Raw genomic sequence first — 14,848 nt, forward strand, 5'->3', positions numbered from 1 at the left:
CAGTAAAAGGCGTGCTGGATATGCCATCACCACCAGTTAGGAAGTGATAGAGTCGGGACCTTTGCCCATAAACACCTCAGCACAAAAGGCAGAAATAATTGCACTGACCCGCGCCTTGGAATTGGCCCGAGGCAAAGTTGTGAATATCTATACCGATTCGAGATATGCTTCTGGGGTCATACATGCACATGGAGCAATCTGGAAAAAGAGGATTATTGAACTTACAAGGAAAAAATATCAAGCATGCAGAGGAGATCTTGAAACTACTGGAGGCAGTCCAGCTCCCTGAGAAAGTGGCGATTATGCACATTAAGGCACACCAGAAAGTGAACTCAGAGTTGGAAAGAGGAAATGAGCTGGCAGACAGAGAGGCAAAACAGGTAGCCAAGGCAAAGGTAAGAACAGAAGGGGCTTTGGTCCCTGATGGGCGAATCTCTCTGGAAGATAAGCCAGAATACGCTAAGGAAGATCAAAAGCTTATCGCAGATTTGGAAGGAACACATAATAAAGAAGGGTGGGCTCACACCCCACAAGGGAAACTGATTATTCCCTCCTATTTAACAGGGCTCCTGATAAAGGAAGAACATAGGAAGAGGCATTGGGGGGCAGAGGCCCTATATAAACACCTGATTAGAGACATTGTAGCTAGAAATTTATACACCACTGTGAGACAAGTGACTCGGCAGTGCGATCTTTGTCTCCAGACTAATCCCAAGAGCACCCCCAAACTGGAAATGGGCCAAACTGGGAAGGGCAATGGGCCTGGGCAACGGGCCTGGGCAACAATGGCAGATTGATTTTACAGAACTTCCAAGAAAAGGGGGGTATCGATATTTATTAGTATTAACTGATACCTTTTCAGGTTGGCTAGAGGCATTCCCCACCAGGACAGCCAAGGCTCGGGAGGTAGTTAGGATATTATCTGTGGGAGAAGAATTCACAGGGAGCTTTGTGCTGTTTTGCGGGAAAGGAATTCGCAGGTGGCTTTCTGCTGTTTCACACATCCCTGAGCTACAGATAACGAGGAAAACAGCGGTAGAACCAAAAACTCGAGCAAGGACGAGATAAAGTAAATTGGCTACAGTGTTAAAGATGAGTTTTGGGCAGTGGCCAATTGCTGGCTGGCTCAAGGCACGTGTCTGAGGGTCTCTAACCAATTGTAAGACAGATTCGGGTGTGTGGACAGCGCGTGGGGCTACGGGGAAAGTATATGTAGTGGTGAAAAATGGCAATAAAGGTCCTGCTGTTGAAGAGCTATCAGGAGTCCGTGTCTTTCATCCCTTCAGTTGGTGACCCCGACGTGATCAGGAAGGAGCAGCGCTGTACGAGCATCTGAATGGAACCCAGCAGAACGGATCAAGCTCGCAGCTGGACTGCAGCTTCAACCCTGGGACAGCACCTGGAGGACAGGTGAGCGGCTGGGCATTAATCATGGGAGCTAGCCTTTCGGCAGAGGAAGAGGCTATAGTGAAACTACTAAAGGAACTCCTAATAGAAAGGGGAGTAAAATATGATCCGTTTAAGATAAAGCTATTATTGAAATTTTTGCGAAAACAAGGGCTCCCCTCAATGGCTTCTACAGTATTTGATGTAAAAACTTGGGACCAAGCAGGGAAAAAAATCTGGGAAGCAGTGTCCCGTGGGGATACTAATGCTGCTGAGGTGATGACTACGTGGCGGCTGGTGACAGAGACTTTAAGAGCGTGGCAGGCAGAAAAGGAAGTACAGAACGCCGCTGCCCAGGCAATAACAGCAGCCAAACTGAGATCAGAGCCTGCAAGGTCACCAGAGCAGTGCAATTTGATAGACCTGGGGGATGACAAGGAAGAGGGCCGTGGACCGCCGCCGCAGAGCCCCTCCCCGCTGACCCCCTCGACTCCCGCCTTGCCTGCCCCCGATAATGCCTCCCTGGGGGCCCGAGCTTTCGACCCGCGGGAACGATGGGAGCTGGTGCGCCGGGAAGCGCTAAAGGACGGGGACCCGGTAGGAATGGCTTTCCCGGTGCAGGTGCGACCCAACGGTCAAAATGAATATAATGCCTTCCACTGGGACCTAATTAAAGAGTTGAGAAAGACTGTGACTACATATGGATTACACGCACCATTTACTCAGTCATTGTTAGAAAACGTCATGACTGGTCACTTGTTGGTGCCGTACGATTGCCGTCAGATAGCCGCGATGATTTTAACGCCAACACAAAAATTACTGTGGGGGCAAAAATGGAAAGAAGCGTGCGAATTGGCCGCCCTGCGTAACCTGGACCGGCAGCCCGGCGACCCCCTCTTGGGAGCCGGGATCCCACAGTTGATGGGGACTGAGCCGTTATTTGATCCGAGATTGCAGGCTAGGCTCGACGATGCCATCTTGCGGCAGTCCGCGTCTCTGGCCTTCCAGGCTATGTTGAAGTTGCCTGAAGTTGGAAAAGCCGAGCCATCGTTTACCAGCATTAGGCAACAAATTACCGAGCCTTATATGCAATTCATTGATAGATTGCGAGACGCTTTGGACAAACAAATTGACAACCGCGAGGCCAAAGAGGCCCTTATACTAAAACTGGCGGTAGAAAATGCAAACACAGACTGTAAGAAAATACTCCAAGCCCTGCCTGCTAATACTACACTGGTACAAATGATAGAGGCTTGCAATCGAGTCGGATCCGTAGAACATCACACTGCCGCTTTGGCCGGAGCCTTTGCTACTGCACTTAAAACCGGGCGAAAACGGTGTTTTCGCTGTCGAGCCACGGGGCATCTTGCCACCGAATGCCCACAGCGAGGAGCAGGGGGGGAACGCGGTAACTCTGCCCCTCCCACTGTTTGCCCACGGTGCGGCACGGGATGGCACTGGGCTAGCCAGTGCCGTTCGACGCATGATGCAGAGGGACGACCTTTACAACCGCGGCAGGGAAACGGGAAGCAGAGCGCGGGGCGGGGCCGCGCGATGACACAAGTGCCCCGGCCCTCCTTCGTGGGCGGGCCGTCCTCGCGGAAGTCACCGCCCTGGGCGATGACGACTACCGGGCTGCGACCACAGCCGCCCACTGCTCCAGCGATCCCGCCTACTACGTCACCGTGGATTCCCTCACAGCCAGAACCCGAGGAAGCGCCGGATTGGATGTCTCCACAGTAACGAGCTGCACCCTTTGGGACACTCGGGTTCGCAGAATACCTCTAAATGTACAGGGACCAATAGGGAAGGGATGCAGCGCCCTCTTGCTAGGGCGGTCTAGCACCACACTAACGGGTCTTTTTATACTGCCTGAAGTCATTGACGTTGATTATGAAGGCATAATACAAGCAATGGCATGGACTCCCTCCCCACCGATGCTCATTCCCAAGGGGACTACAATTGCACAGTTAATACTATTTAAAGCCATAGTTCCACAAGCAGAGACGTGTGACCGACACGACGCGGAGTTTGGATCAACGGGACCCCCGTCAGCTTTTTGGGCCTCGGCCATTACCATCAAGAGGCCTACGCTGACCCTAACACTTCATCACCCACAGGCTGACCCCTCCAGCGCACAAATAACCGTATTAATGGATACCGGGGCAGATGTTACAGTAATTTCTCTTCACGATTGGCCCAAAAGTTGGCCTTTAGATTCCACCACAAAAGGCCTTGTGGGAGTCGGTGGTGTCTCCGGTACCTTTCAGAGCCAGTATATGCTTAGCATTAAGACTCATGAAGGCTCGCTGTATAACGTCCGGCCGTATGCTGCCCTCATACCTGTCAGTCTCCTGGGGAGGGATGTGATGGGGCAGGGCGAGTTCACTCTGAGCTTTCCGGAAAATTTTCAATAGCGGCCATTGACGAGCAACTGCGCATGAGACTCACCTGGAGAACTGATAATCCTGTGTGGGTGAATCAATGGCCGCTTCCTGCGGAAAAGGTCGCTGCTCTCCAAGAACTTGTCCAAGAACAGTTACAATTGGGACACATTACCCCCACAACCAGTCCCTGGAATTCACCCGTGTTTCTTTTTAAAAAGAAAAGCGGGAAATGGCGATTACTTCACGATTTACGTCAAATAAACAATGCAGTGGAGGACATGGGAGCTCCCCAGCCCGGATTACCTTCTCCTGCTATGCTCCCTCGCAATTGGAATATCTTGATTATCGATTTAAAGGACTGCTTCTTTACTATTCCACTTCACCCTGCTGATGCTCCTCGATTCGCGTTCTCGGTCCCAAAAATCAATAAGACCGAACCAATGGATAGGTATCATTGGACTGTGCTGCCTCAAGGGATGAAAAATTCCCCAGCAATTTGCCAAACATACGTAGCAGAAGCGCTACGCCCCGTACGCAAACGATTCCCGCACGTATACATCTATCATTATATGGACGACATATTGCTCTCCAGTCCGACAGACAACTTAACTCAAGAAGTACTGCCTGTTCTACGGCAGGAGTTCCAGACATGGGGATTACAAATCGCACCGGAGAAAATTCAAATCGAGGCGCCTTGGAAATATTTAGGCTGGCAGATACTGCAGCACAGTATTCAACCCCAAAACGTAGCCATTACAAGGGAAATTCGCACGCTCAGTGATGTCCAGAAGCTTATAGGCAATATAAATTGGATAAGGACGCAATGCGGAATTGACAACCATACACTAGCAGCCCTGTTCGAGTTGTTAAAAGGGGACACTAGTATTAATGCGCCCCGCCGGCTGACTAATGAAGCCAGGGCGGCGCTACACCGTATAGAGGAGAAGATCTCTGCCCAACAATGCCAGCGGCGAGCAGAAAATTTACCCATTCAGCTCTACATATGCAACCAGAATCCACAACCTTTAGCTATTATTGCGCAATGGGACTCCAACGCAACAGACCCGTTGCTTCTATTAGAATGGGTGTTTCTACCCCACCAACCGACAAAGACACTCGCCACCCGCATTGAAATGTTTTCAGATTTGATTAGGAAGGGAAGAGAACGAATTATAGAAATGGCTGGAGAAGAGCCAAAATCCATTATCATTCCGATAGTTAAAGACTATCTTGATTGGTGCCTCCAGAATAGCTTAGAGCTACAATCAGCCCTTTCGGGTTTCAATGGTCAACTTGATATACATCTCCCGTCTCATAAAATGCTTACCTTTTATAATAATGTACACGTTGAGGACAAGCCGCTATATCGATGGCACCCAGTCCAAGGACAAACAGTATTCACAGACGGGTCAGGGAGAACGGGAAAAGCTGTAGTCACGTGGGAACAAGGAGACCACTGGCAACATGTCATAGAAACAATACAGGGCTCCCCTCAGATAGTAGAATTACATGCGGTAGTAATGGCGTTCAAGCAATGGGACCAGGCCCCACTAAATATTGTCTCTGATTGACATTATGCAGTAGGAGTAGCACAACACATTGAAAGATCTCAGATCAAACACATCCACAACGAAGCACTATTCTTAAAATTTAGAGAGTTATTATTTCTTGTAGAGCACCGTACCCACCCTTATTGCGTGATCCACATTAGAAGTCATATGACACTCCCGGGATTCTTTGCAGAAGGAAATGCCCGGGCCGATCAATTGACTAACATTGCATTGCAAGTCCCAGTGCCAAATACATTGTCCCAGGCTCGTCTATCACATCAATTCTTCCACCAGGCTGCAAAGGCATTGTCCAAACAGTTTGCCATCCCCATAGGAGATGCTAAGCTCATAGTACAGACCTGCCCAGATTGTCAACAACGACCAGGCCCACCGACTACAGTTAATCCTAGGGGCCTCTCTTCTCTTCAGCTTTGGCAAACTGACGTTACTCACGTTCCCGACTTTGGGAGGCTAAAATACGTTCACGTGTCCATAGATTCTTTTTCGCACGCGCTCTGGGCCTCTGCGATGATGGGCGAAATAAGCCGTCACGCACAGGCGCATTTCCGTGCGGCCTTCGCCGCCCTCGGAATCCCTAAAGAAATAAAAACTGATAATGGCCCAGCTTATGCAAGCCGCTCTACGCGACTTTTTTTCCATACCTGGGGCATCACTCACAAGACAGGCATCCCACACTCACCCACAGGACAAGCAATAGTAGAACGTGTTCACCGCACGTTAAAGGACTTATTGGCTAAACAGAAAAAGGGGGAGACACAGGAGACCCCGCAGAATAGATTGAACAAAGTGGTATATGTCATAAATCATTTGACACTACCTTTTCAATACGAAGACGTACCACGTATAATTAAGCATTTTAAATCAATGGAATCAGGACTAACGTCCGTTCCAACAGGAAAAGCGATGGTTATGATGAGAAATCTGGATACTGGGAGGTGGGAAGGACCATATCCCTTAATAACCTGGGGGCGAGGGTACGCTTGTGTTTCCACAGGGCAAGGACCACGATGGGTGCCAGCTCGTGGCGTGTGACCATGGTTGGGACCATCATCCTCGTCCACCTCTGCAGCTTCGGTGCCTCCTGGGTCTCAGTCCAGCCCAGACTGTGGGTGACCCATTCGGTGATAATCTGGAGCTGATTAATACAGCAGTGCACTGAAGGTTAGATGGGAGGAGGTTCCTGGATCTGGTGGAGCCAATGAAACGACCCATCTACGACATGTCTACTGGGGAACCTGGCGAATAACAAAGACTGGACTGTCTACTTATGTCAAGCGCCCCTAGAGCCACAGGAATTAGATATCCTGGGATGTGTAACAGTAATAGCATGTGTAAGGTGTAATTGCTTGGAAAAAAAAAAAAAAAAAAAAGGTCAACGCCACGCTTGCTCCTTATTGCAATGCATCTCTTTGCTGTCATTATACAAACTATAATAGCATCCTTCCTTGCGCCAGGAGCCGCTCTGCTCGGCTGTGGGATCGACTGTGGAACGGACGCCCCTAGGTGCACCCCGAGCATTTTTTCCTCGGAGGGGTCTCCACTCTCAGCCGCTCACCACGGGAGCAGACAAGGACCTCCTGAAGCCGCGGACAAGTTATTTTAAGTGATGTTTTCTTGTGGTATGAATGAGAAGTACAAGAGGCCTCTGTGCATGATTGTGTGATAGTGTGATTGTGCTGTGCGAGTGAGAAGCAGTATCCCTGCGAAGCAACATCCCTAGCGCTTAGTGGCTTGTTGACTGATGTAGATTCTAGTAGGCACGCTACTTTACAATCGTAATTCTGCATGTGATTTTCACCCTGTTGCTTATTGTACCTTGCTTATTGCAGTGTCTGCGGTGATTGATAGAAAAATCTATAGAAAGCGTTTGGTTGATTGAAAATAAAAAAGGGGGAATTGTGGGAGAAGAATTTGCAGGGAGCTTTGTGCTGTTTTGCGGGAAAGGAATTCGCAGGTGGCTTCGTGCTGTTTCACACGTCCCTGAGGTAGCGATAATGAGGAAAACAGCGGTAGAACCAAAAACTCGAGCAAGGACGAGATAAAGTAAATTGGCTACAGTGTTAAAGATGAGCTTTGGGCAGTGGCCAATTGCTGGCTGGCTCAAGGCGCGTGTCTGAGGGTCTCTAACCAATTGTAAGACAGATTCGGGTGTGTGGACAGCGTGTGGGGCTACGGGGAAAGTATATGTAGTGGTGAAAAATGGCAATAAAGGTCCTGCTGTTGAAGAGCCATCAGGAGTCCGTGTCGTGCGTGCCTTCATCTACCTACTACCCTTCATAGTTGCAGGGAATGTCACAGTAATTAACAGAAGTTCTACCGCATAAGGAAACTAATGCCTACAACACTAAAACTGAAATTCTCATAATCAAGCTTTGCTTTTTTCTTCCCCCAATAAATAGTGCACTATCACCACAGAATCCACCCCATTTCTGCTGGTTTCAGTGCATGTCATTTCTTAAAACTGTTTTTTTCTGCAACGAAGCAGTAATATGATGGCCCAGCAAATCTCCCCCTAGAAAGCAGCCAATAAGGTAATTCCAGCCTGAGAAGGTACCTTAAAATAGCTAGAGTGCATTGTTTGGATATTAGGTGACGCCTAATTTTGTATATGTTGCCTAGATTCCTACACACACACTTCATGAAACATTTCCAAAAAAAGGACTCTGTTGTGATTACCAATCTATATACTTTTAGCTGAAGTACTTTATCCCCAAATGTGACTATTATTTTGTTTAACAGCAAATAAAGACTACTGAATAAAATGGCAAGAAGCTTTTTTTTATATCTACTAATAACCAGAAGGTTATGCATCCCTGAAAAGACGTGAATTACACAGCTTTATGTAATTCCCTGCAGATTTCAAGGGCTTGCATTATTAAATTAAATTAGGTATTTCCTGCCATATAACACACACACTTGTAATATAATGATCCTGAAGCCATTCAAAGGATTTATCACAGACAGTTGAGGAGACTTCATCAAGACACTTTGTTCACATGAATGTAGAGTCTAAAGTACTGGGTAGAGATACAGATACACTGTATACACTAACCCGGCGAACAGAAATTGGTTTAAGTTGTTCCTGTTTCTTCAGTCAGGTATGTCAGTTTGATACTGATGATTAAGTGCCTTGGCTTGAGACATACAACATTCATCTGGAGAGCGACAGAGTTGACAATGAACACAATGAATTGCTCGTAAAACAAATCAAAAAATTGAACTTGAAATTAACCTTTAAGTTTCACCCAACAACTTAAAAAAAATCCTACCTTTGTATTCACAACTTGTATAAAGAATTATTTTATAAAGCAAACACTTAAAGCCTTAAGTTCCACCTATAATACTATATACCACACCCTCCCCTGCAAAGCACTCTCTGAACAAGCCATTTCATGCCTGCTGATTACATGCACAACCAAGTCACAACCCTCTGGAAGATACATGTCTTTGCATCTTTCCACTCCTTCAAGATACAGATTTGGAGACAATGAAGTTGGATGTGCCAGTCATTGAATGCCTCGTTACTGGATATTCCAAAGAGAAGAGTCCTTTTTTGAAGGTAGGAATGTTTTTCCACAACTTGGACATTACTTACTATGGTAGCCCTGCTGTGCACTTCATCAGTTTAATACCCATCTCCCAATACAATCCCAGGTTACCCATTTCCCTTCCTCTTGCTTCAAGAAAAACAAGCTTCTTTCCACTCAAACCCATGAAAATCCAAACAAACTATGCATCCCTTGATTCCGCATCAAGTCCATTGTCAACATCTTCCCCATCTCTTTTACAGGATGCACAATTCTACCTGTGACTCCACAGTGCTCTTTCCACAGCTCTCCTCATCAACAACTTCATGCCAAAACTTCTCTCACCAAAAAGCCTCTAAGTTGGCTAATGCTCTCTGACTGGGTACTGAAAGCAGAAGACAAACCTAACAACAGGATCCACCCCAAAGAAATGGGGCAAGCACACAACAAATCCCTCCCAAGAGCTCCACAGATGGAATCTTGTGCTCTCCTGCTACCAATGTACATCTTGAGGAGCCCAGTGCACTCCGAATAATGGTGGCCTGGAAGTTGATCTGGGAAAACAGCTCTCGATAGCCAGAGCACACCAGCCTACCACACAAAAAATTGCAAAAATAATTGATATAAATCACCTTTAAGTCACTCTAAGACCAAACGATGAGAAGGGCTATGGGGGATGGCAAGTACCTAAATTAAAAGTGGCTGAAGTGCTTATGGAATCAAAGGATAACCAAATGCTTAAGTTTTTAAGTAAACACATGGGGGGGGGGATTCCATTTCAGGAAATGAAATCAGGGCCAGTCCCACAACAATGCCACCATCTCACCTCTCCCACGGCCACGTTTTCCACGGTCTGAAGGCCTGTCTCCTTGACTGTTGTCCACTCCATTCTCTTCATCTCTACCTGTGGAGAGAAGACAGCTTAACAGAAAATTTAGAGACTCATACATAAGACAATATAGCCATCTGCTTAAATTGAATCCTTTGAAAAGGAAAGATAAGATTTTCAGAGTGGTACGGTCAAGATATCTCAGTCACCCCTCTTCTTCGCAGGCCTAGCCACAAGCAAGTTGCTTACTTGGAATTTGACAGTTAGAAAGGAAAATGTCTATTAAGAGGGAAACATATCAGACACTTATTTTTTGAAGAAGTGCAGCGCTTTGCAGCCTACACTATTAAATTAATTATAGTCTCACTTCTCTGAATAGGGAAGAAACGAACTGCCTCATACTTCACTTTCTTGTGAATGTGTTAGTTGGCAACAGTGGAAGAATAAGGGATAACCAAGAACACCAAATCTCCTGTCTGCCAGTGTCACATCCCTACACAAAAAGGAGAATTTAACTCTCCTCTGTATATAAATCACAGGATGATGGTGACAGAAGGCTAGGTGTTTGAAAAGCACTACAACTTCTATTTTGTGGGAAACTGCTGAGTAGATATTCTGAAAGATGGCTGGCTCCCTGAAGAAAAAAGATGACTTCCACTTAAAACACTGCTGAGTATTTTGTATTGCACAGTTTGTCCTAATAGCAGCAACAAAACCATTAACACATGCATAAAAAGGTGGGAAGAAAACACAAGATCTGGTAACCATCTGAAAATCTTTAGTATCAGTTTAGGAAAGAAACAAGCAGCATCTGGTTCTGGCAAAAATCTTGCCTCTCACTTTCATTTTTGATGTTACTCTATTCCACAGAGCTTCTCAATGCTTTCAATGGCACAATATTTTAATAAATTCCAATAATTAATTAGAAAAGTTGGCGAATGTTGTAAATATTTTTCCTGCTTCTAAGGGAAAAGGATTGTGTTTTTTTTCATCTCTCTCCATTCTCTGCTCATTTATCAGTGCTGTTGATGGCTCTTATAGGCAATACATGTAGCTTAGACATTGCTAATAAAACTTAGAAGAAAAAAGCTATGTGAATCCAATGGCAATTTAATGTGTTTGAGGACTTGTTAATGTTAGGTCAGAGGTTGGACTAGGTGATCCTGGAGGTCTCTTCCAACCTGGATGATACTGTGATACTACCTACTTTGGAAAATATTAGTCCTCTTTTGCACAAGGTCCTATTGCACCTGTATAAATTGTAGCTTTTTTTTTTTTTTTTTATAAATGTTTTAGTTCACAAAGCACTTTCTCCGTTGTAGTAACTCACCTGTGGCTGGCTTATGTCAGTAATACATGCTAGAGATTAATAATGATCCCAGTCTTTTCATTCCCCTTATGAGAAGATGAGAACATCTTCAGGTTCTCCCACTCATAAAAGGAGATGGAGTCAAAGCTAGATATTTTTTTTCATTAAAAGAAACAAAGTATATCAGCTGTGCAGTGAAATACCTGCTCTCAGTCTTACAAAGACTCAATTATAAAACTGAAATAAAAGAACAGTAAGCACGAGATCAATTAATCAAAAAAAAGGACAGAAACTTAAATTTAGTTCTCTGAAAAATACAAGCACAGACCATCCCAAAACTAAGTCATGTAGAGAAATCAAGCATACCTGTCATGTAAACAAGTTATAACCACTTAGGCACGGAACTATACCTCTGACATTTTTATTCCATTAAGCATTTGCTCTCAACCAGTTTCACCTGCAAGAAAAGTGCCTGAAGCTTTTAAAAATGAACCCCTGTACGTACACTCTCGGCAACGGTTGCCTCCTCTTCCCCTTCTGTTGGAACTTCCCCGTCCACGACTCACTTCTCTGTCCCCTCGTTTTTCTCTGTTTTCTTTGTTTTCTGAACTTTCTTTTCCAAGGTTTTTCTTCTTTCCCCCTACAGTCTCCCAAGAAGTCTATTTGGATAGAATAGAATTAGATATAAAAGTCAAAAAGAAAGAGGCTTCTCTGTACACTACTGCCTCTCACCCCTCCAGGTCATGGGAAAAAACAGGTATTTGTATAATATCACATCAGTAAATACCTACCAGAAACTACACTGACAGAAGTGGAAAACCAGGCTGTATTTTTTGGGAAAAGATAGGAAAGAAACAAGTTATAGAAGCTGAACTTTCTTATGAAGTGTGAGAACACCAAATATTTCCAGCTATATGTTAATTATATCAATTTCATATATAGATTTTAACCAGTCCAAAGAAGCCTAAATAAGACCGCAACACAGAAAAAAACAGAGCAACATTTTCCCTTTTAACTACCTCCATAAATCTAACAAGGGACCATGCACAGAGTGTGGTATAACTGCCTAAAGCAACTAGGAAAATAAAACTAACATTCACATTTTAAAGAAAATGTACAGCACTGAAGAGGCTTTCAGCATAGGGCATAGCTGCATTACCTGAGCGTTCCCTAGGCTTCCAACCTTAGATGCTATCGCACTGGGGGAACCTGGTGTGCTGACTCTAAGGAACAGTACGGAGCGTAGAGTGGAGTGGAGACACCATGGCTAGGCTCTGTGACCAGGTGGGGACTCAATTGTTCTTGTGCACACCGAGACCGATAAGCCACACTTTTTGCTACCCTGAGCCAATGACCTGTTATGTTTTGACAAATGCTGTACTCCAGTGAATTTTTGCTCATTATAATATCCTCATAATACTAAAACACACCTCCATCCCAAAAGCTACCTGCCTCCAAGGTGCGACCACCCCTCACTGAGCACATGCTCTGAATTTCTCGGAGCCTATACCTTTAACCAGAGATGGGAAAACTTTTCACCAATCATAACTAAGATATGCTTGACTAGAGTCACTCAAGCTCCATCTAAAAGACAGAAAATAATATAAATTGGCTTAAGAGAGAGGGGATGTTAGGGGAAGATACCATCACGAGGGAATACACCATCCCGAGGACCTCCTGAATCCTGGGATCAGTCAACGGGCTGAGCCCCTCTTCCCCCCCCCCCCCCCTTGGGACACCTTTGGGTGAGATTTGAACACTTGGTTATCACAGAATCACAGAATTGTAGGGGTTGGAAGGGACCTCGAAAGATCATGGGGTCCAACCCCCCTGCCAAAGCAGGTTCCTTAGAGCAGGCTGCCCAGGTAGGCGTCCAGACGGGCCTTGAATATCTCCAGAGAAGGAGACTCCACAACCTCCCTGGGCAGCCTGTCCCAGCGCTCCGTCACCCTCACCGTGAAGAAGTTCTTTCTCATGTTGGTGCGGAACTTCCTGTGCTCCATCTTGTGGCCATTGCCCCTTGTCCTGTCCCCACAAACCACTGAAAAGAGGTTGGCCAAATCCCTCTGTCTCCCACACCTCAGGTATTTATACACATTGATGAGATCCCCTCTCAGTCTTCTCTTCTCCAGGCTGAACAGACCCAGGTGTCTCAGCCTTTCCTCATAGGGAAGATGCTCCAGGCCCTGTATCATCTTTCTGGCCCTCCGCTGGACTCTTTCCAGGAGATCCCTGTCTTTTTTGTACCGGGGAGCCCAGAACTGGACACAGTACTCCAGGTGAGGCCTGACCAGGGCAGAGTAGAGGGGGAGGATCACCTCCCTTGACCTGCTGGCCATGCTCCTTTTAATGCACGCCAGGATCCCACTGGCCCTCTTGGCCACCAGGGCACAATGCTGGCTCATGGCCAACCTGTCGTCCACCAGGACCCCCAGGTCCTTCTCCTCAGAGCTCCTCTCCAGCAGGTCGTCCCCCAGCCTGTACTGATACGTCCGGTCGTTCCTTCCCAGGTGCAGGACTCTACACTTGCTCTTGTTAAACCTCATTTGGTTTCTTCCTGCCCATCTCTCCAGCCCGCCCAGGTCTCGCTGAATGGCAGCACAGCCTTCTGGCGTGTCAGCCACTCCTCCCAGCTTTGTGTCATCGGCGTACTTGCTGAGGGCAGACACTATTCCCTCATCAAGGTCATCGATGAAGATGTTGAACAAGAGCGGACCCAGCACCGACCCCTGGGGAACACCGCTAGTCACAGGTTTCCAGCCGGACTCTGCACCGCCGATCACCACCCTCTGAGCTCGGCCAGTCAGCCAGTTCTCAACCCACCTTACTCTCCACTCCTCTATCCCACACTTTCTCAGCTTTGCTAGCAGGATGTCATGGGAGACAGTATCAAAAGCCTTGCTAAAGTCAAGGTAGATGACAACCATTGCTCACTGTTATACTGTTTGTCTCCGCGGAAACTTAGAAGTCTCTATAGAGTCTTTATGCCTTTTAACGCGTTAATTTCCAGGCTGCACACCTGTGTATTTCATGCATGCTAGCTTGCTTTTGCAGACAGTAAATTATCGCCGGCAATCCAAAGAACCTGTGTACCTGTTGCTGTAATAAATTGCACTTAACTGCGTTGTTCCTAGCCGTGATAGTTCTCATTGAACGCGACTAGAGTAAGGGCGGTTATACGTTATTGGTGAATCCGTGACCATGGTAGTTCAGTGCTAAGTGCGGTTATACGTTGTTGGTGAATCTGTGATTTTGATTGTAATAGTTCAGTATCCTGAATCTGACCGGACCCACAACGGTTAATCAGCTACACCCCTTGATGCGACACAGAGCTATCTTTTCTCACAAGGAAATGAAAAAAAATAATCTTCCAACCATCATTGAACAAGCGACTGATGAGAAGTAGTACATGGTCTAAGGAAAAAAATTACCCAGACATACTAGAGCTCAAGCACCAAAAGACAGAATGGCAGACTAAGAACGTGAGAAAACTGGGGCCATAAGACAAAATATCCACTAACAGCTCATCGCATAGAGCAAAATTCAAGAAACATTATGTCAAACAAGACAAAGGACTGTGGGAAACGAAGTTGTGTTTTTGCAATAGAAGGTGTTTTTGCAGTGGAAAATTCCACTAACCTTGCATATTCAAAAGTGATTGTGCAGCATAGCAGGGGGGAGTATGTTAAGCAGGTAAGGGGAAGGTCCCACTGTCCTAAAACAATAAGGATAGCTAAGAAAAAAAGGATGAGCAGTATGAAATCAGTAAAAACAAAATTCACAGGCCCTCTAGTCATGAGAGAAGGAAAAAAAAGGAAAAGGGGAAATTAACGGTTGGT

At 46.1% G+C, this 14,848-nt stretch overlaps 1 protein-coding gene across 5 annotated transcripts in view; it reads right to left on the reverse strand.

Moving 5' to 3' along the window:
• Nucleotides 1-14,848, reverse strand: part of LOC308184786 (ubiquitin-associated protein 2-like) — a gene marked incomplete at its 3' end in the record, with an annotated part of 101,148 nt that overhangs the window by 28,554 nt on the left and 57,746 nt on the right. For 3 of the 5 annotated variants that reach the window (XM_080572341.1, XM_080572342.1, XM_080572339.1), the window contains exons 5-6: nucleotides 11,515-11,668; nucleotides 9,698-9,775 (exon numbers count right to left, since the gene is read on the reverse strand). In XM_080572341.1, coding sequence (XP_080428467.1) covers nucleotides 9,698-9,775; nucleotides 11,515-11,668 — 232 coding nt within the window. Of the gene's footprint in view, nucleotides 1-8,313; nucleotides 8,500-9,697; nucleotides 9,776-11,514; nucleotides 11,669-14,848 lie in introns of those variants that run through there. The other 2 variants (XM_080572343.1, XM_080572340.1) reach the window with 1 other exon arrangement.

The sequence above is a fragment of the Anser brachyrhynchus genome (genome assembly GCF_964034855.1).
Source record: "Anser brachyrhynchus genome assembly, chromosome: W".
Lineage (NCBI taxonomy): Eukaryota > Metazoa > Chordata > Aves > Anseriformes > Anatidae > Anser > Anser brachyrhynchus.